Raw genomic sequence first — 21,503 nt, 5'->3', positions numbered from 1 at the left:
GCTGACAGAAATACCTGGATGTGCAACATCTGCAATTCCCTGGCTAAAAATGTAAGATGATTATATTGTTAGTGTCACTTGCTTCAGTCAGCTAAACCTTTCTTGACCTCTACCAAAAAGTCTAATCATCTTTTTAAAGGATTGCAAGTTACATTTTATAAAGGAATAAGGGTTGAGGTTCATATCAGTAATGTTATTTACTCTGTTCATACTAGAAGGTAACACTTTTTACTCCCCCCAGTCTGCCACAGGAGGCTCTTTTTTACTCTGCTGGAAGTCTGTAACCAAGATAACAAACTCCTGATGCCTTCTGACTTGTGCCAAGAGCCAGTGCTCCCACAGCTCTCTTAGCACTTCCTGTGATGTTACAGGGAATTTGGCTCAGATGAAGTGCTCGTGGATTCTCAAGACTATTGCCATTTTCAGCTCCCCTTTGGTTCTCTACAGCTTCCTCCCATGTCCCTCAAACTAGTCTGCAATGCTGATCACTAAGCAAGTAAATTTCATGCCTTCCCACTTTAGCACTGGGAAGAACCTGGACTTGAAGGGTTCTGTGTGTTCCTGCACTATACAGTTCACTCCTTTTCCTGGGACAGTGGACATGGAGTGTGTAGGTGCACAGACTCTTTTCTGTCCTTTCTCATTTGATATAAAGCCCTGCCAGCTCTCATGGTCCAGCCCTGGTGTCTCATTTTAAGTGCATTTTACTTTATTTTATGTTAAATGACAGTGTTTTGTTTCAAAGCTCTGTCATTATGAAAATTTTCTCTGCGGCCTGAACATGTAGAGGAGAAGCTGGATGTTCAACCTACCTTCAGCATTAAATCCCAGTTGATCTTCTTTCTGGAAGATTAAATTGTACAAGGGGAGTTGCATCTCAAATCTCTTCACAGTAGTGTTGTGTCATGATCAAGTGAGTTTCCAATCAGCCTCGCTTCTTCCCTGGACTCTCCTTCACTCCTTTCTAGGAATTGCCTCCAGCAGAAAGTGGTGACCCTGTTATTTCCATTCTGCTGTTGAGATTATTGATTATAGAAGTGAAAATGACAGTATTAAACAGTTTGGGCTTGAGTATCAGCCCCATGGGAATTCCACTTGTAATGGTTTGCTTCCAACTGTGCACTGCCACCCTCTGAAACTGAAAATCCAGCCAAGATTCTGTCCACCTTGCAGTCTGCCTAGTTTACATCTCCCCAAATTGGTTATGAGGATGTCAGAAATCGTACTGAAAGTTCTTCTAAAGTAAGCCATCTGCTGTACAGAGAAAGTGTTTTACAGCAGCAAAATATATAAAAATACACACAAGGAGGCCACCTCTGGTAATAGCAAAAGATACTGGGGTCAACTTTATTGTGCTTCTATAGGTCTTGGGATCTGAGTATCTTTGTGTTGGAATCAGCTTGGCTTTTGTTGAGCCAGTCCTGCATCATAGTGGGAATGGAATGGTGCTTTTCATACCTTAACTGGCATTAAAGGAACTTTCATAGGGAGGCCTCTACTTCTCTACCATTTGCTGTTCAGCTCCTTAGCTCTGTACGGTGATTGTCCCAGAGTTCTTGGTGCTGTGTGGAGAAGGTTGCAGACTTCATGGGAACAACACTGGATTCAGTTATTATCCAGGCTTGCCTTCTGCAGGACTGCTGCCGTGTGCTGAAGGAGTGGTGCAAGCCAGGGAGCCTGCCAGCCACCCCTCTGCACACACAGCTAACACGTTGCTGTCTGACTCTTACTTCCTCGGGGTAGCTGGTTCAGGCTCTATGGAACGGCTTCTATGGATCCTCAGGGACAGGCGCACAGAAAGGTTGCTTAGCAGCGGTGGGAAGTCTTACAGGCAAGTTGTCTTTAGGGAAATGTCTCTCTTACCATGAATTCTTTTGGGTTTGGTTCTTTTTCATCCTAGGATTTGAATGTTGAGGAATTAGAAAGAGTAGAGTTGGCTTTTAGTTTTAGGCTATGTTCACGCAAAAGTGGGAATAATCTCTCAGCACACACCACAGGCAGCTCTAGAGCTTGGAGGTGTGGCCAGGAGGAGCTGGAGCCTCCCTGCCTCTCCTTGCTGCCACTCAACAGTGCCCATGGAGTCTGGGGGTTCTGCTGTTGTGGAAGTTGGAACTGTTGGAACAGAGAAGAACTCATGTCAGTGGGGTGGTTGGGGATCCCAGCCTTGGCTGAGGCTATTGATCTGTCAGTGCTTTCCCTCAGACCGGGTTCTGGAAGTTCATCCACTGGAAAACTCAAGAGGTCTGACTAAAAGTCCCACAGAGCTGTGCTTTTCAGACAGTTAAGCAGCTTTTTCCAGTAAGGGGAAGAAGAGGTTTCATTATCTGTTTTATTCCAAGGCTAAGGGTCAGGAGAAATAGTGATTCCTGGTTCTGTTCTGGGAGAATCAGCTCCAGGCATGGCTAATTCAGGTGTGACTTTTATGCAACAGTATTGAGCTAGTTTTGTTGATAATACTATTTTTCACCTTGTAGTAGTCAATATGTATTAGTTAAATGTGTTACAGGCTGATAGAGGAATATAAGCTGCAGTAAAATAGTTCAGGTTTTTACAAAGCAGAGCCCTGTGAATCCCACATGTTGGATGTGCATTGTCCCCCTCTGATCAGGTTGGGAGTGTTTCGGTGCTGCTCAGTGCCCCTTATCACCAGCTGGCTCTGAGAAGTAGCTGAGCATTTAATGAGTAGATGAGTATATGATGTATTTATTTATAAAAGCTCAGTACTAAAACATCCTCTCATTTCAGCTTGAGACCCTGCGGAAGGTTATGGTGATTTTGTCTTGTTGAAGTTCACTGTATCCACCCACGCACACTGAGGTGGGTGTGTGTGTCCCAGCAGTCTGGCCAGGACTAGGTGCTACAGAGGACAGGAGCAATGGCTTCTGGAAATGTCTTTTATATTCTTTGGGATTCAGTGGGACCTGTGGGGCTATGGGTTGCCTCAGTATCCTGCTTCACCCATCCTAAATCTTAAGTAAAGCTGCCGGTTGTCTTTTCCTGTTTCGGATGCCTTGGCTGGTACCTAATAATGTGAAGAGGAGTGGCACACACCACACACTCTCCCTCTTGTTGCCAAAGCACAGGTCTGCTGCTGAGAAGGCGACTGTACCACGGCCATTTGGAGCTCAGGCTTCCTGGGCTGGGTGGAAACAACACATTTCTCAGCATCTTCCCACTTTATTGCTGTCAGTCACATCCCTTGTTATCCATACATGCTGCTCTTTAAAGACTTGCTCAGTTATTTCTTCTGCTGTTTCATACATGTACATTTCTATTCATACTTCATTCGTGGCAGTTTTAACATTTCTTCTACAAATCTTTGTTCCACAGATAAAAACTGCTTTGCATATTTTTATCTTGAGGCTTTTGCATATTCATCCTCTTTTTTTTTTTCCTGCTCTTCTGCCACCTTTCCCCCTCTCCTGGCATGCAAACATTAGATGCCCAAATCTTACATCTTTGATGGAGACATTTGTCAAACACTCCTCTCTTGGAGGAAAAAAGAAGAGGGAGAGTATGAGGAGTTTCGCAGTGCGCCAGGTGTAGGAGCTACGAAATGGCAAGTACTGATCTTCGTCTCCATGACAGCAATGATTAAATGTTACTTTTTCATCAGTTTGTGAATATATATTTTCACAGTCTCTTTTCAGACAGCGTGAGCTCGGAGGTGGTAAGTTTTCCAGCTTGTCCTTTGCGTGGGATCCTGGAAGGAAAGCCAGACTGGGTAGAGAGCCCCGGGCAGGGTGGGACAGCTGAGCTCAGGTTAAGGATGATGTCTGTGCAGACCACTGCGAAATATTTCAGTGACTTATAAAAGCAAGGTGTTGATTTGAAATCAACCATGTATTTGAGGAAAAACGTGTGAAACATATTTCTGTACTTGCAGTACCCTTAAGTGTGGAGGATGGTAAAGTGTGTTAATGAATAGGAGAGAAGATTATATAAAAATAACGAGGGTGAGGGGATCAGCAGTGTGTTCACTGATGTAATTCACTGGTGTCCTATAACTAGACATGCCTGCTTTGGAAAGGTAGTGTTTGCTCCCTGTAAAGACAGCTCCAAGAAGCCTGTGTTTTCTTGCAGTGATTGTGTCAGAGTCTTGGAATGAATGTGCAATTTAGCACAAAATACACTAGGAGAAGAAAAAAAATCTGCAGTAATTGCTAGGCATCTACTTAATGCTATTGAGCTAATCAGGTGTCTCATCTGTGTATCCTTCCAGGTCAGGTTTTGGTAATTCATAAAGTGCTCTAATAGCTGAAATCTTGGAACATGGCATGAACTCTGACACAAAGAACTTTGTGTTTTATTTTCTTTTTCTGTGTACTGCTTTGTAATGCAGGCTTTAAGCTCCACTCTGTCAGCTTGAACAGGATGGAGCTGAAAACAAGGAATTTTGAGGGTTTTTTTCCTAATGGAGTGGTAAATGCTCTACACTAGCAATATGTTTGTCACTTGGAGCATGCAGAAGCACAGTGTTCAGCTGGGAGGCTGGGGGTAACTACTTCTAATGCCAACATGTGTGAGACAAACATTTCTGTGTGGGCAGCGTTTCAAATCATTGGGCAGATGTGGAAGAACAGTTATCCAGACATTGAAAGGTGTCACATCCATTTAGGACAGCAAACCCAAGACCCAGTGTGGTTGCTTCATCGTCCTGGAGCACAGTGGGAGCTCAGGGTGGGATGCCCTGCTCCAGGCATGGCTGCTGAGGTGCTCGTGGTTTCCAGGGCTGCCGTAGCAGTGGTTGTGGTGAAAGGAGGATGGGGTCGAATCCTGCTCTCAGAGGTTTGGGGTCCACTTGTAAACCTTCACCAGTGACAGAGACCTAGCTGTGAAGTATTTGAGGAGGATATGTGGCACTGGGAATGTCTACCTGTGTAAGCTGCGCTCCTGGTTGAGTGCCACCGTGCAAAGAGGGAGGGGACAAAAGGTTGTTTTGTCCTACTGGAGTCAGGGATATAGTGTAGTAGTAATTATTTGAAATCTAGACATACCACTGCAAGTTTTTTCCTGAATAAAATGCTTCCTGAAATGCATTTAATCCATTTTTAATATCACCTAATCTCAAAAATAATCTAAAATACTCTAAAATGATAAAAGAAGTTAGAGAAGTAGAGAATAAATTTGAATTTTAAGTCCTAATTACATTTAATGTTCTGGGGTGAAAACAAGAAATGCTGTCATAATTTACTTAAAATATGCCAACAGCAATGTTACAGAATCACTTTTACTTATGCTGTTGATTAATTTATGTAATTAATGAAAGATTCATTCATACCAAGTTGTGAATTCACCTTGTTGGTATGTCCCCCGTGTTTTTGTAATTTTTAACCTTTGCCTGTTATTTGTGCTGGAGAAAACACGTGTGTAAATGGGAAAACTCACATGCATTTGGAAAAGTGTTTGTCTGAGGCAGAGCTGTGCCACCCTCTGGACAGCTTATTTGGGCAGCTGGGAAGGCAGGGGGTGATCTGTAAGAGGAAAACTTTGTGTTTGGGAACTGTGTGTGTCCTGGAACTGATGAACACAGCCAGGGTCTCTTTCCAGCTTGGGTATCCTGGCATTGCTGCCTGGCTGGAGCATGGGCTCTGTGTGTCTCCAGGAGGGAAAGACTGCACTTCTTTGGCGCTGCTGTTTAATTCTGTATCATCACAGATTTCCAAGTGACTTCTGTGGGGTTTTTTTCAAGAATTAAACATTTTCACCCTATTACCAAGGGAGTCAGTCTGGGGAATTCTGTGCCTGAGGATTAGGGCTTTGTTCTCTTCCTTTCATCACCCTCTAGCTGCAGTTGTGCCTTTCCAAGTTTCCTCACTTCTGCTTTGCAATGCTTGACCCTGTTTTGCTCAGGAATGTGGTGCTTGGTTGCCTGGTGCAGGAGGTGTGCATCAGTCTGGTGGCAGGCTGCAGACCTGCCCTTTGATCCTTGTTCCACTGTTTGACTAGTTCCTCCGATTCCTGAACCACCCTTTGCTCTGGAGTGCTTTGAGAACAAACTGTGGATATGTACTTCCTCGTGGTTTATGGACTATCCTCTTGATGGAAACAATCAGGCAAGAGTGGTTGTTCGCATGTGCTTTGTGGGGAGCTGGCGGGATGAGAAGTGGGAGTCCTGCTCCGCCTCCCCCTGGCACAAATGTGAGGGGGGGCTTCAAAAAGGGGGTGTTCCCCAGGGCAGGGTGCTGCAGAGACTCTGATGGAGAGTCTACAAAGCTGAGCTCCAGGCCAAGGTTTCCTCCAGCTTTCCCACCTCACAACTGTGCTTTGGATCCGAATTCAGATGTACCTATGAAATGACATGGGAACAGCAAATGCAGGTGCTTTGAGAGAGGCATTTTGCTACTTCAGTGTTTCAGTCAGTTGCCGAACACTATCGGTCTGATATAATTCAAAAAAAGTTCCATGTAGGCATTACTTCAGATTTGAGATAGCTGCATTGCTGTTGCCAGAAATAAATTTGCCTAAGCCTGTGTCTTCCCCACAGGGGGCTGTTAATCACATGGTTCCATTCTATTTTTCTGGCCTTATCTCTTAATTAACTAATCTCCAATAATGCTCTTTCTTTTTTTTTTTTTTTAATAAGCATTTGTGATCCGTCCCCGTTTTCCATCGATTACACTAAAAGCAGCGTTGGCTTCTTTTACAAAACAAGCCAGTTGGGTGTGAATCAGTAAGTGTTTTGCTGGGATCCCTTTTTCTTTATATCAGCCTTGAAAATCTTCCCAGCCTATCAGGTAGGGAGTCTGTGGTGCCTGTGAGCCTGATATAGCATCCCCATGCTCTTTGCTAAGCTGCACACTTGTGTTTGTGTGGTATTACAAAATGCCCAAGCTCATGTAATGCATGGAGGCTAATCTTATCAGTTGTATTAAGGCTACTTAGGAACTAATAGCTTTAAGGAAGCTGTTTATATTTCCTCCTTTAAAGCACTTTAGTCAATGTTCTGTGCCCCTTCAAATAAATGTCATCAGTAAAATAGTGCACTTTTTGCCATTTCTTTTAAATGTGATATTTCTTAAGAGTTGACATTTCAAGGCCTTGGGCTGGCTCTCATATCTGGGTACTTGGATTTAAGCCACTAATCCATATGGAGGTACCTAAAAAGAAGTGGCCTGGTTTGCATGAATTAAGCTCACATCCTTCTGAAGTTTATTAGTTTGAAAATCAGGGCATGGCTCTGGAAGTCGTCGGATTGCTGCAGGGAGATTTGACTTTGTGAGCTCTAGACTTAAATTTAAAATAAGAACAATGTGTTCTTTTGAATGTCCATTGCAAGTTAAATGGGGAGAAAAAGAGGTTATAAACCCAGCTGATTGTCAAAGATCCTGAGGATGCCAGTGGTTTCACTGGTTCAGCGTGACCAGAACATCACGTTTGTGGCTGTGAATATATTTTAATTCCTATGTACTACAAGAGGATGCTGTTAAAATAGTACAGCAAATTCTGTTTCTAGTAAGAGGCAGGTGATTTAGGGGTCTGCTTGCACATCCTGAGCTTAGCTGGGCACATGAAATGAGGAAGGTTTGCTTTCTCTCAGAGCATTATATAGAGGTGGGGAAAACCTTCCCACGTATAGGGACACATAAAACAGATCCAAAAAATGAATTCAGAAGGAAAAAGTCAGCAGTAATGCAAATTAAAGAAATCTGTATTAAATTGTATATATTTAAACATTTTCTTTAAAGAGATCTTTACTTGCAATAACATTTTAATACCTAAATTTACATTTGCAGTCAGCAGAAATATCTTTATCTAGAACAGCATTTGCAGTATCACAAGTAAGTATGTGTAAGATTGGACGAGTGATATATTACATGTAATATTTTACAAAGCAGTCGTATTACAATCCTGTGGTAATCATAAGATGTCACAAAGATCTTCATCAGCCAGGAGGCTTTATTTTAGACAGCATTAGCCCATATACTCCTTGTTCCCTGGTTCCAGCACTGCTCTTCATAAACCTGTCTCAGATGGTCTCTTTACCCGCCTGATACCATTGCTCTGGGAACTGGCTTCTCCAGTGTGGCATTGAAAGAATGGTTTGAGAATTTGTTACATTGGTTTAGCACTAATCTGGTAAAAAAGAGAGACCACGAATAATTGGAGAGTCCTGACTAAATTAGTGGCCTAAGCCAGATTTCTAGAGCAGCAATACATCTAGATCTCTTTGAAAAGTCAATCTAGTCAAATAACTGGTATAGATCACAGCTCGCTGAAGCCTCACAAGGAAAGACTGTAATTAATCCTTGTAACGCAGCTCCTATCCACATGTGACTCCTCTGAGAAGTTCTTCTCTGGTACATGTGGGCACATTGTGTGCCATCCACAATCCTGTTCTTCCCTAATGGACCAGCTGAGAGGGGCAGCCGGTCCCAGTGACGTCCTACTGAGCAGGGAGGAGCTGCTCTGGCTCGTACAGTTCTGTCCCTCAGCAGAGCAAGAGACGATAGGCTGTGGTGAGTAGCAAGTTGGCCTTTTGTCAGTGCCCTTGTCCTAGTCAGTCTTATGCACACAAGAGGAGAGTGACTTTTAAATTCATTGTTGTAACTAAATTCATGATGATAACTAAAGTTAAAAGCTTTGACCAGCTTTGAGAAAGTGAAAGGTCACCACAGACACCTGTCGAAACCAAACCTTGCGTGCAGGTGGCCTGAAACAGCCTGGGCATTGAGATGGAAACCATGGCTTGATGTACAGACACATCCCTACCTGTCCTGCCTTGAACTGATCTGTCCATCCTAGAAGGAATTTGGACAGAAGCCGGAGGAGCTGAGTGCTGCTGGGGCAAGTGCACAGGTGATTAAGAACGAAAACCAGTGGGCTGTGCAATGGTTACACAGCGGCAAACACTGCTCCCTTTGAGGGCCGGCCACCAGCCAGGGAGAAGGGACCCTCTGAGAAACCTCTCCCAGGTACATCCCTGAGAAGTAGAGGGTTTGCACAGCCAGGGTAAATATAATGTGGTGCCTGGCTTGCAGGGAGGGACTGAGGTGTCTGCAATCGTTGGTGCAGGAGACTGGGGCTTGTTCTCTTGGGTTTCTTTCCCTTTAGCTGAAATTATCTGGCAGCTGAAAATAAACTGAAGATGATGCTCTGTTCCCTTATTAGAGGCTGCACACCACAGCAAACTCTTTCCATATTTTGTTCCAACTTGGTATATGAGAACAGGATCCTCCAGCTATGACAGTATGTTTGGAGAGATGCAGCATATGCAAAATCTGCCTTCTCTTTGATTTAAAAGATATAATGAGGAGTACCCTTTCACTGATAAAGAAAAGTAAAATTTGCACATTGGGGATTGATTTAAACTTAGTTTTCCCTGGCCTGAAAGGGTGAGGCTTGATGTACTTGTGGATTAATGATACCCATTTTCTAGGACCCTGGAAAGCATTTAAAGTGTGAATTCTAAGTGGCCTGTCTGGCTTTGGGTTTGTCTTTTTCTTGCCTTAAAAATAGTTGGGCTTGAATATTCTGGAGCAAGTTATGAGATGACATACTCTGTAAAATGTCCAGAGTAACCATAACTGGCATGTGCTCATAGCCTGGATTCCACCCACTACAAGACTTCTGCAAAGAATTTAAATACAAGGTGAAGCGTAAGTCTACAACACATGCATTCAAGATATACAGCCTGCAAAAAAAACCCTGAGAAACAAACCCCATGAATCTCACCTGAATGTTGTTTTCAGGATGCTTGGCTCCCTCATTTAATTACAATTTTTGCTTAGTACATAAATTCTCAGCATAAGTTTGCATTTTGTTCTATGTACATCTTAAGAATACAGCAGAAAATACCATTGCTTAGCACATTAACAAAAATCACATATGAAAGGTTTGTCAAAATACCTGTATACTAAGTTATATACAATTCTGGAAATCCTTCTGTCTTTGAATTCTATCATGTTTTTCTCCAGAAACCCAATCTGTTTGTTCTTAAAAGCTGAAGTACAGAAAGTATGCTGATGAAACAACTTGAGCAAAAAATACTAATTTTTCAAATTCCACTTTAATTTCAAAGTAAGATGGGATGGATCACCATGTGATGCCAGCAATCTTTTTTTTTTTTTTTTAATTTTTTTTTTCTTAAACTAACTGTCTCTGATAAGGGAACACGTGAATATTACAAGTCGTAGTTGTGGTCATATCCCCAAAAGGATATGGGTATGGTGTACTCACATTGTGGATAAGTGTTTTATCCCAAGGTGCACTATGTTGTATGCTCCCATGTACAGAAGTGAACATGTGTAGAAATGTGTATACGGTGGTTGATACGTAGCTTTTAAAATGTAGATATATTCACGATTCTCAGTTTGTGTTATTTTTCTCTGAGAAAAAGTCCACCTCAGTGAGCAGCTCAACTGACCGTTGTGATGGCTGGCGTCTTCCCACCTTCCTCTCCTTCGGCCCCTTCGCCTCCTGCTTCCACCTGGTTGAACTTACCCAGCTTTTTCAAATTCTCCAGCGCAGATTTGAAAGTGTCCTTCAGGCTGTTCTCCAGGATCCACCCTTCGCTTTCACATTCGGGGTCTTCGGGATTGGCAATGCTTTCCAGGGAGGTGTGCAGCAGGCGCAAGCCAACCATCACCGACATCTGTGCCAGGCAACGGGAAAGGCAGAGAGCGTCAGCCAGACCTGGACACTCCCGTCCCACCCCCGTTGTCCCCTGCTCTGGGCAGCCTGGGCTGCTGGTGTGAGCAGCAGCTCTGAGGCTCCGTGTGCCCAAGGGGCCTCTCCACGTGCCCCGTCAGTATCGGTGCCTCCCGGGAGGTTTTAATGCATCCCCAGCTGCTGTGCACGGGATGTCCACAAAGCAGGTTGGATGTGCAACAACGTCCTTGGCCACCACCCACTTAGTTTTAACTAAATGTTTTGACTTTGCATTGACCTTAATATGTTTGGTGAGTATATTAAGCTGATCAAGGAGATATGAATGAATCAGCGTCTCTGCAGAACGGAGCAGCATTAGGATTTTAGCCACCAGTTTGTCTACTTCAGATTCTGATTTTGTTTTGATATAGATATGTGCAAATAAGGAAGCCAAGGCAGCAGGTGATCTCTCCCTGGCTCCATCTAGAACAAATTTGTATTTCTGATTAAATATTACCTAGTCCCAGCAGCCCTGATTGAGACTTTTTCTACTGTGCTGTGTAACACTGCTGACACTGGCAACACCCTGCACCTGCCTGCAGAGAGAAAGTGTGTATTTAGCCAGTCTCCTGCCTTCTAACACTGTTCAGAACAATCTGACCTCATGCTTGTGGTGCTTATGGAGAAAAGCAATTGATGAGTGAAGTCGAGAAGGAAAGAAGAGCAACTCCCAGAAGAGCCAGCCTGGTGATGTGGTAGGGCAGGTGGTTGGGATGGGGCAGCAGTAAGACTGGTTGGGTCCTTCACGTGCTGGGTAAGGCTCAGATGGAGAACACTTACTGCTATCAGGACCTCACAGGATTTGTTCCCTAAGGGAAGTATGATGCCTCTGTTCCCCTACCCAATTTCCCAAGGAACTGATTACCTTTGGTCCTCCTAAACCCTGATGGCTAAAGAGGCTGGCAGATTTGAGGTTGGGCTTCAGCCACATGCCATGGCCAATGGCAGAATTCAGCTCTGGCTTTTGGGCTCGAGGGACTGCCCAAGCATGTGCTTCCATGGACCATCCATCAGCCTGTCTACTGGCATCATCCCACTTGTGTATGATCAGTGTCTCCGAGCTCTTGGAAGACTAAACCTGCACTTGGCTACTCAAACTTTGCAGATGTTCGTATTTCTCTGCCTTCACTCAAGATCAGAAAGGGAAAAACATTGGTCAAAAAACAAGCTTCATTAAACACTTCCATATCCAAAGGCAAACGTTCAAACTGCTAAACACCGGAAGGTATGACGAGCCACACTTTGATCACTAAGGAAGTTTCCAGTGGGTCTGAGTCTGGAAATAGTCTCATCTAGCCAATACCATGATGACTTAAATCAGTTAAAGCACTATTCTATAAAAGTCACAAGAAGTGACAAATCCCATCACGTTAGTCTTGGGATTTAATGCTTTTGACAACTTCCTTCCACTCTGAGTCCCAGTTTTGCTGCTCTCACTCATGGGACCAATATCTTTTAAATCAATGGCTGTTGCAAGTGCAGATTAACAGGACTGGGTGCAGGAAATGGCCTCCACGTTGCTCTCTCCTTGTGCTGCCTTGCTGCATGTCAGCAGGAGCTTTGTTTTGTGATTGACTTGCCAAGTGCCACTCTTTGATAGCCAGAGTAGGTGGACTGGCTTCCTGGATGGCTCTAAGTCACTAAATATTATCATGCTTTTAAAAAGGAAGGTGCCTGTGCAGTACTGAGCATCTGACCTGTCCTTGGATGAGATTTTGTGACATTTTCTCTCAGTTTAAGACTTTGTTTTCTCAAAAACTTTTCTAAGCAAGATTTTGAGTCCCTGAAGCTGAGATTGCTTAAAAGCAATGCAAAATGTCTGGGCTCTTGTCACCTCCACTGACTTGAGCCTGCCTTCTCTGCCAGATGAGAACAGAGTCCAGGAAGTTTGAGACAAGTATCTGGTAAATTAGTTTATCTCCTGTATGATCACAGAGAGTCTTGGAACACCAGTTTAGCTGAAGTCTTGCACCAGGGAAGGCCTAACCCCACGCACCAGTATGTGCTGGGCGTGCCTGGCTGACAGCAGCTTGGAAGCAAAGGGCCTTGGGCTCTGGATGACACCAAGTTGTCCCTAAGCCAACAATGTGTCCTTGTGGCAAAGCAGGAAAATGGTATCCTGGGCTGCATTAGGCGAAAAATTGCCACCAGCCTGAGGAACGTTGTCCTTCTTCCCCTCTGCTCAGCCCTGGCGAGGCCACAGCTAAACCTCCAACCTTAACCAGTCTGTGAGCTGTAGATTTGAGCTTAACCACAATCCAGCACAGAAGGCTGGGCTGTCAGAGCCCTGGAGCGAGACCAGTCTTGCTGTGTGATGATTTCCCTGTCATGGAAACTCTTGTCATTTTACAGCAACTTTAAAGTGCCAAGAAGAACACGGCCACAGTGTTCCTCCAGGGCTAGGGCTGCGCAGGCTGGGCTGGTGTATCCCCTGCACCACAGCATGCTCAGCCTCTCCAGCTGGGCCAACAGAGCAAACTGTGTCCATCTGGAGGGTCCCTGCTGCCTGTGGGCTGGTTTTGGAGATTACCAGGAGGTCACTCCTACTGTTCAATGCATCAGAGAGTTTACTCTCCAGCACAGGACATGCAATGTGCCTCCTGTGAATGTCTCCGTGCTCTCCTGGAGCTCAGTCTGGGCCTGGTCTGTGGCACATGTGGGGTGAATCCCAGGGTCTTGGCTGTTGCAGCAGCTGTGACCCATTGAGACCCACATGTTTGCACAAGTGGAGGACCTGAAGCATCTCAGGAACCAGCCTCAGCCCTCTATTCCTTTTGAAATGCTGTATTCAGAGCACCCTTGAACCCCTCTTTTCCTCTTTGCTGGCTGAGGCAGGTCAAGAAGACATCCAGGCTTGCTCTTCTTGACCTTTTGCAGCGAAGCCCATCTGTTTGCCAGGGTTTAGCCTGAGGCGGCTTAGCCAGAGCAGGGTGTGATCTTTTTTTGTCATCCTCATGACCGGTTGTCACTCATGGGAAGCCTACAGCTTTTGTTAGGAAAACCAGCTTCTAGATATTAGCATCTTTTTCAAATAGAAGTTTTGATATTTCAAAATAGGTTCATTCTTCCTTGTGCCTAATATAGGAAGGTGGAACAGAAATGACCTTCCCTGACATCCCTACACTTGTTTGTCACGTTACCTTTTTCTACAGCTCAGAATAGCAGCTGTGATTAGTATTTCCCTCCGTCTTCTCTCCCCCTTCCCACATCCCAATTCCACCAACCCAGCTGGAAGAGTCCTCCACGGCCCCCAGCAGGGCTTTGGTGGAGAAGTACTTGGTTTGAGTCCACGATGGCTGCAGGTGTAAAGCAACCCAGGATTTTGCTTTTGCACTTTGCTGTGACTTCCCAGGGAGTCAGTCAAAGGGGAAATGAGAAGTGCAGAGCCAGCACAGCCACTGGCCCCTCGGCTCACCCTGCTCAGACCCACACTTACCTTGGCCAGGAGTTGGGACCTCTGCTGCCCTCCTACTCAGCATAAAATTGTTTCCTGACTGCAATTTAAAGGAAGTGGTTATATTTCAAGGGAGACTAAATTAATGTCTGCTTCCTGCTTTGCTTCCTCTCTTCAAAGTTTGCCTTAAAAGCAAAGGGAATTTCAGACCCAAATCTGGGCCCTTTATGGCAGAGTATCAGGCAAGTCATAAATATTCAGGAGGGCGAGTTATTGTAACCCAGGATTGTGTTGTTTCTTTAAAGTTTTGCCCTAAAAGTCCTCTGATTGCCTGAAAGAAAGTCTCAGCTTCTATTTTGAAAAAGACAAAGAAAATAAGATCTTATTTCTTATTATGCCACAGGCTGAAAAACATACCCAGGTGTACTTTAAAGAGTTAGACATAAAATACTGCATTCTTATCACTGCTATTAATGTTAACATATCACTGTCATTAATCTCCTGTAAGTTAGCAGAGGTAAGTTACAGGTTCCTAGTCATGATTTTTTTGCAACTGGCATTGGTATTTTTGTGCTTTTTTCCCCTGAGTTTTTGAATTTCTTCATGACTTTCAAATACAGTTGAAATTCCCCTCTCTTCAAGAACTTTGCACTTGAATCTGGGCTAAAATAAAGACCGTCTCTTTCTTTTCTTACCAGAATAACAGTGCAAAGAAGTTGCACATTTCTCTGCAGTTCGGAGCAGTTATTTTTAAAACAACAACTTAATGATAGTTTTTTCAGTTCACAGATTTATGTAGGTGTTTATTTTCTAAAAAGCATCTTCATTCCTGGAAGGCTGTAGGCCAGTGCTTGTATCAAAATGTAACTCATCTTTTTTTAATTTGCATGCATCTAAATCTTTTAAAAGGCATCAGAATAACTTAAAATAGGCAGGGCCATTTGCAGCAGCCATTGCAAGGGTTGAAAGGATCTGCTGCACCCCAGGGAGCTGCACCCTCCCTTTTACCAGCAGGTCCTGCCTGATCTCCAGCACTTCACGTGCCAGCCCTCGTGCCACTGCCAGCCCACGCTCTCCTAGCATTAGTGTTGATTAAGCACCCTGGCTAGAAAACTGGCCACCTCCCAGAGGCAGGAGGATGTGTTTTCCTCACGTTGGACCAATGGTACTCGAACTGCACTTTGGGTTATGGTGCCCACAAACACCTGCACTGGGCAGTGTTGGCGCCTGTTTGCATTCACATCGTGGTTTTGGGAAGCAGAATAAAATAAATTTAATCCACCTGCTCCACCTAAACCACTTTTTCTGACCAAAAACCTCGGTGGAGCTGATGAAAGTCCACATGCTGCCTTGAAATTGTTCCACCAATGTGTGTGCAGCCTAAAGTCTTCTTTTCTTCAGTGTGTAAACCCTTTAACTGCACTTTCTGTCCCACTAATTGCTGTCATACCTTTCTGATGTGCTGCTTTTTTGTATTTCTCATTCCCTGCAAGTGGTAACACATGTAAAATTAATGCATCTGGAAGCAGAGCTCTTGCACTCTCTTCCCTACTCAGCACCTTGCCTTTGACAGAAAATCACTCCCTTTTCCCCCTCTTGCTGTGGGATACTCGAAGCTCTGGCCCCTTGCTCTGCAAGAGGAGTCTGTGATCCCACACTCACCCCAGCTCTGTCTCCAGCCTGGGACCTTTTAGCCCTTACTCAGTCGTTAGCTATTAGATATTTTCTCAGCCAAACAACAGGGAAATTTATTTTAAATAGATTTGTTTTTCACTCAGAAGTCCATGCTGAAAGATGCCCCGCTCCTGCAGAGCTGGTGCTTCCCTGAAGTGTGTCTGAGGGGAGAGGGTTACCTCAAAGAGCCAGACGAGGAGGGTGACGGCGCCCATGGAGCTCATCATGCCGCTGTAGTAGCTGAGGAGCGCTTCCCGGCAGCCGCGGCGCCACAGGTTGAGCTCCTCGGTCTGGTAGTCGTAGCTGTAGTGGGCAGAGTTGTTGGTGACCTGGTACTGGATGCAGGGCCTGGGGGAGCTGGGGTTGCAGCAGCTGAAGGGGACACCGTCCACCAGGTACCTCCCGTCCACGTTGCTTTTGATCCGACTGCGGGCAAGGGCAGAGGGAAGTGTGAATACTCAGACACACAGACACAGAGACACACACAGGGATACCCAGGAGCAAATTTGCACGAGGAAGGAAAGCAAAGGCAAGGAGGATTTTCCACCGTGCCTTTCCTCCGTGTCCCCTTGTTCACATAAGGGTATTTGTCCAGAGCTTCCTTCCTCTCCGAAATCCTTTTCTATGTCAAGGCTACACTGAGTCTGTAATTAACTCTTCCTGGTGGAAATGCACGCTCTCGGGTCACTTCTTCAAAGAAATCAATTTTTAACAAAATTAAATGGCAGAGAGAATTCAGGAGGGGCAGTCAGAAAAGAGTGATCACAGCATAGTTAGGGTGGAAGGGAGGTGCTGGAGCTGACCTGAGCTTGGAAAAGAACCCAGAACAGCCTTAGGATCCACCATATCCAGACAGACCATTGATCTGGAAGCAAACCTAATAGCTTCTTTTTGATGACAATAGCTCCAGGGAGGGGTTGTGCATTTATTCTTGGCTTGGGAAGGTAGCCAGCATTGAAAACATGAAATGTGCTTCAGCAACAGGATGTTGCAAAAATTTCCAAAGTCCTTGCAGGAGCTCCCCAACTATTGCTCATCTGACACTGTGGTTGTTCTCTGTAAACAGTCATTTAGCCTGGTGTCTGAGGAGATGTTTACATGAAAGATAACTTAGAAGGCAAATAGTTCCACTGACTTTGCAAAAAACTATAATGAAAGGACTGCAGTTCTAAACCAGGCCATTTTGCTTAGAAAATGACAGAATGGAGAGCCCCAGTGGTCTAGAGAGGCAAAAAAAAAAAAAAAAATCTGAGTGTCACTTGTAGCTTTCTATGTGGATATTTTAAAATTGTGTCGTAGAGAGAGAGGTGATTCCAACAACCTGGTGAAGGAAAATTCCACTTTGCAGTCATGACCTAAATATATCTAAACAGCAAACGCAGTTGAGGTTTTCTCTTTAAATGTAAAGTGTGCTCTGGATTGGGTCTAATTCCCATTCATGTGTAAATGCTCCATCGGTTTCAGAGAGATTGGATCAGGCCTTTGCTCTACAAATACTATAAAAATTCCATTGTGGGGGACAGACTCCCACCTTCCCTGGAATTAAGGAGAACTTTACTATTGGCTTCAAAGGGGCCAGGCTATCCTGCCAGGAATGGGAGCAGAGATCGTGCACCACCACGTAGTACAAACCTTGAATTCACAAACCCCCATTTGCAGATTTTTAATGCCCTATTTCCTGCCTCAGTAGTACAAAGAAATTACCTTGAGTCTCTGTTCCAAACAAGGCATCAGTTATTAAGGACAGTATAACCTTGTTTTCCCTCTGTGCATTGCCCTTCCACTGCTGCTGGATTAAGCTACAGCTCTCAAATCTCCATATAATGCTGGCAAGGTTTTTTTCAAGTAGTTATTTATATCCATGGGCATAGCTTTGCAATGGAAACACCCCCTTATTAAATAGTGAATGTATTTGCTATGGCCCTGCAGCGCAATGGGTTAAATCTGGAACAGTTTTCACTAAAAAGTCCTCATTCAGAATTGCAAAAACAACCAGACCACCCAACAAGTCAAAAGAATATGCAGAGAGACACACACAAGTGAAATACCACTTACACAGTCAGGCAGGGATCCCAAGAGATCCCAAGAGATCCACAAAGCTTTTTTTTCAAAATTACTTCAGACATTTTAAAATACAGGCAGTGTATTTAAAAGGCAGATTGCTTCCAGTTTATAGGACCCATTATGCAACCACAGAGGATAAACGTTAATGAATGATGTTCCCAAAGAACTTGGAATAACCATCTCTTTCCCTGGTGCTTAATTTTTTAAAAGGTTGTGGGTATTTATGCCCAATGCTATTTTTTTAATTTCAAAGGCTCATTTTGTTCTCATGTTTATTTTCTGCTTGAGCTTACTGCACCTAACCTGATTTTGAGATTACTGCCTCTTTGGGCACTGACATCAAAGCCATTAAGGTGTTTCTGGTCAACAACCTGGTCTGGTTTGTACAGAAACAATAAACTAGTGCTGGTTTCATGTGAGGTTTTAAAAAATTAGGCACACGAGAGAACTTAAAATACATATGGCTACAAGGGCCACTGTGTAAAGCTAGGAACACCAATAGATGCTCAGTATTACCACAGCACTGAAGCAATCCATTGAGTGAATATAAAAATAAAATTCTAAATCTTAAGGATCTAAAACACATGAGTTATTGGCAAAGTGTTACTGCCTCTATTTATTGCCATGCGGCTGATTAGCTGCCAATATCTAAGTGGAGTTTGAAAAGTGGTATCAACAGTATTTCTCCAGGGAATTCTTTTTTTAGGAAATTAATAAATCACATTGACATCTTCTTAAGGATCAGTAAAGTTCTGATACTTTCCTGTTGATTTTGGGAGTGTGGCTCAAGGTAATGGGTTTATAGAGCAGTAAAAGACGGTAAAAAATATTGTCTGTTTCCATCACATTGAGTAAGAGTGAGAATTGTATTTGGTGCTTTATATTTCATGTTATGGATGAATGTAGAGAAATTTGCCAGGGGAGGAAGCAATCTAGCTGATGATTTGGGATGCTTTATTACACAAGATCCCATTTTATACAAACCCCCCTCCTGTCAGTGCCTGTTGGCACTTGAGCATTACACTGATCAAACATCGATATTACACGACACAAACCCCAGTAAGTCACTTACTCTTTCACTTCTTTGGAGCTGAAGTCCAGATATCTGTTGCTGATCCACTGGATTTCGAACCAATCTTTGTAGCCGTTGTTGCCACAGCACTTGAACTCAATCTGGAGCATGTCGATGGTCTTCTTCATGAAGCACCTTCCGGGGGTGTCCGTGTCCCGGTAGAACTTCATGCCATTCTTGAGCCCCTGGGCCAGGGTGCTGTCCAGGGAGCCCCGCATGAGAAAGCACATCAGAGCAACGAAGAAAATGAGTATGTTAAAGACGCAGCATAGTGCCAGGTAAGGTTTCAGCAAAGGCTTCCACTTGGCAAATTTAGCGGGATCCAGAGAATCGTAACAAATTTTGCCAGCAAAACCATTGAAGGCGCAGGATAATATACCCATCAATATCAAAGAATTGGGCACAAAGTGGCTTTCAGAATTGTCCATCACTTCGCTTCGCTTCCGGAGCTCAATTTTGAGGAACAATCCCATGCTAAAAACAAGGATTCCAGCAAAGACCGAAAACCAGTTCATGAGCCATAGTCCCTGTGCTAGTTTTACCCGTTTCTTCTGATTGAATTTGACTTTCAGCAGTGCCATCTTTGTAGTGGGAGATGTTGGAAGATTTCACAGCCTGGACCCCTCTTCTCAGCGTAAGCAACTCGAGGAAGAACCATTCAGGCGTCGGAAGAGATCCCGAACGGCTCATCGGGAAGCGAGCTACTGCACAGTCCTTCCATCTTGAAGTCTCCTGTAAGGATTCAAGCAAGTAAAATATTCAAAGGTCCCAATTAACAATTTCACATTAGTGAGAATAATGGGCAATTAGGACCCACAACTATTTCTGGTGGTTTCTTACAAGCAAAGGAGAAACACTCTCAAGGTTTCAAATGATTTGATCTGGATCTGCAAGACGTCATTCTAATACCTTTAATCATTTGATCCAATTTGAAGAAATGTCTGTCAACAGATGAGAGGAGGTAATCCCTCATTTTACTATTTAGTAGATTTGTGCTCTCCTATGATAGGCTGCTGGGCAGAATATGAAACCCCAGAGATATAAAAAGATCTTTGTTGCCAGATGAATATGGAACCTTTAAGGAAAAAGGAAGAGGGCTCTGGATTAAAAAAGGCTGCTTGTATACAAACATGCCCTTCCCCACCATGATCCTGATAGATTCATATCTACAGCCAAACCCACGTTCTAGTCCTTATCCTTCTGTGTTGACTTGAGATGACGTCCTGTGGCTTATGCATTCAGAAAGCAAATAAGTGTGTAGTTTACAGTGACCTAAAAAAACTAAGCTTGGCATTTTCTATTTACTTCCAAGGCTTGTACCATCTCTGGGTCTTGGCAGGAGAGGAGGAGAAAGGAAAAGTGCAGAGAAACTCAATAAATAAACCCTGGGCTGAAATCTAGAGATGCTTTTATAAAAAGTGAGCTGGCATGAGCAGCTTACTGGATAATCACCAGGTCAGGGAAGGGAGCAGGGCTGCCCAAGGAGACCCACCAGGAAGGAATTCAACTCAGCAGCTGGAGAAGGACCCTGGGGATGTTGTATCTGAGTGCAAGGGAGCATCCCAGCGGTCGTCATGCTCTGCTGAAGGACCTGCAGCCAGCTCTGCTTTCATGCTCTAGTGGGCAGAAAGCAGGGTACAAGCCCCTCCTGTGGCCGTGGCCTCCTGCTTGCACCACACAGCTGTTTCAGGCAGGCAGAGGTGCTGGGCTTTCACTCTCTCCACTGCTTGAGGAGTTCAGCTTGCTTTGAAATACCATCTCCCACTTTCCCCACAGAGGTTTGGAGCTACTGGGAAATTCCTGCACTGGCTCACCCCTGCCACCAGAATGCAAAATTAACCTCAAGCAACCTCCAGCAATGGAAAATTCTCCTGCAGGTGTGTGAGGGCATGGGTCCTAATGCTGCAGGGGAGAAAGGAGCAGCCCCAGAAGAGGGACTGGGAGGATTCTCTCTTGCCTGTCAACCAGACCTGCTGCTGCCACCACTCGAGTCTCTGGGGGCATCCTCTAGTGGCTGCCAGGAGCATGGCCGCCAGCCCTCAGGGACAGAGAGGGGAAGGGATCTACTAGGAGCAAGGCAAGTGTGAAAAATAATAATGACAATAACGAAAAAGCCCAAGAACTGAAAAATAGTATTTTGGTGTTCTGCAGCTCTGTGGTACCGTGGATGCTGCTCAGTTGCCATTTGAAATCCTGGAATGCTGAAGGTTCCTTCAGGAAGGACAAAGGCTGGCAATTCACTATTTCTTCCTGTCCTAAGAGCAGGTTTGTGTGGTGAACCTTTCCCAGCCCATCCTGGCGCTATTGCAGTGAGCTGGAGGGCAGCTGGTAACCGGGATTTTTCTGAAGCAAGCCTGGTTGTTTGCATCGCTGCTGCCCCTGCCGGTGAGTGTGTAAGAGGAGACAGGGAAGGTGATTATCCATCACGGGCTATTCTCTCCTCTTGCCGTGAAGTGAATGAGAAGTGCTGTTTCTGAGAGAGCCTATTCGTGTTTTTATGCAATAAGTCATGGTGCTGAAATAGCATCTCTCCTGGCAAAATACCCCACAGCCAGTGCCGCGCATGCTGCGTTTCACTGACTCTTTCAGGGCTCAGCTAAGAGACTTGAGTTTGGAAAGTATCTGACAGCCTGGAGTTAATTCTAGATA

General features: G+C 44.5%; 1 protein-coding gene across 1 annotated transcript; it reads right to left on the bottom strand.

The window, feature by feature from the left end:
* Nucleotides 1-7,630: 7,630 nt before the first annotated feature.
* PRPH2 (peripherin 2) lies at nucleotides 7,631-20,051 on the bottom strand. Its single transcript, XM_032102886.1, has 3 exons — nucleotides 18,855-20,051; nucleotides 15,898-16,144; nucleotides 7,631-10,594 (listed from the first exon to the last, which is right to left on the bottom strand). Exons 1-3 carry the CDS (start codon nucleotides 19,433-19,435, stop codon nucleotides 10,358-10,360), a joined length of 1,065 nt encoding a protein of 354 aa, XP_031958777.1. The 5' UTR covers nucleotides 19,436-20,051; the 3' UTR covers nucleotides 7,631-10,357.
* Nucleotides 20,052-21,503: the final 1,452 nt, after the last annotated feature.

Source organism: Corvus moneduloides, chromosome 3 (assembly GCF_009650955.1).
Source record: "Corvus moneduloides isolate bCorMon1 chromosome 3, bCorMon1.pri, whole genome shotgun sequence".
NCBI classification, from domain to species: Eukaryota; Metazoa; Chordata; class Aves; order Passeriformes; family Corvidae; genus Corvus; species Corvus moneduloides.
Note: the sequence above shows the minus strand (reverse complement) of the source record. Positions and strands in the feature narration are given on the sequence as shown.

Bases quoted from the DNA above. Each gene is read 5' to 3' on its own strand.
- PRPH2 (XM_032102886.1), bottom strand. From the start codon at position 19,435: ATGGCACTGCTGAAAGTCAAATTCAATCAGAAGAAACGGGTAAAACTA. The intron at 16,145-18,854 runs GTAAGTGACTTA...CCTTGCCCGCAG, and splicing joins AGCTCCAAAGAAGTGAAAGA to TCGGATCAAAAGCAACGTGG. The intron at 10,595-15,897 runs GTAACCCTCTCC...TGCCTGGCACAG, and splicing joins TCCTCGTCTGGCTCTTTGAG to ATGTCGGTGATGGTTGGCTT.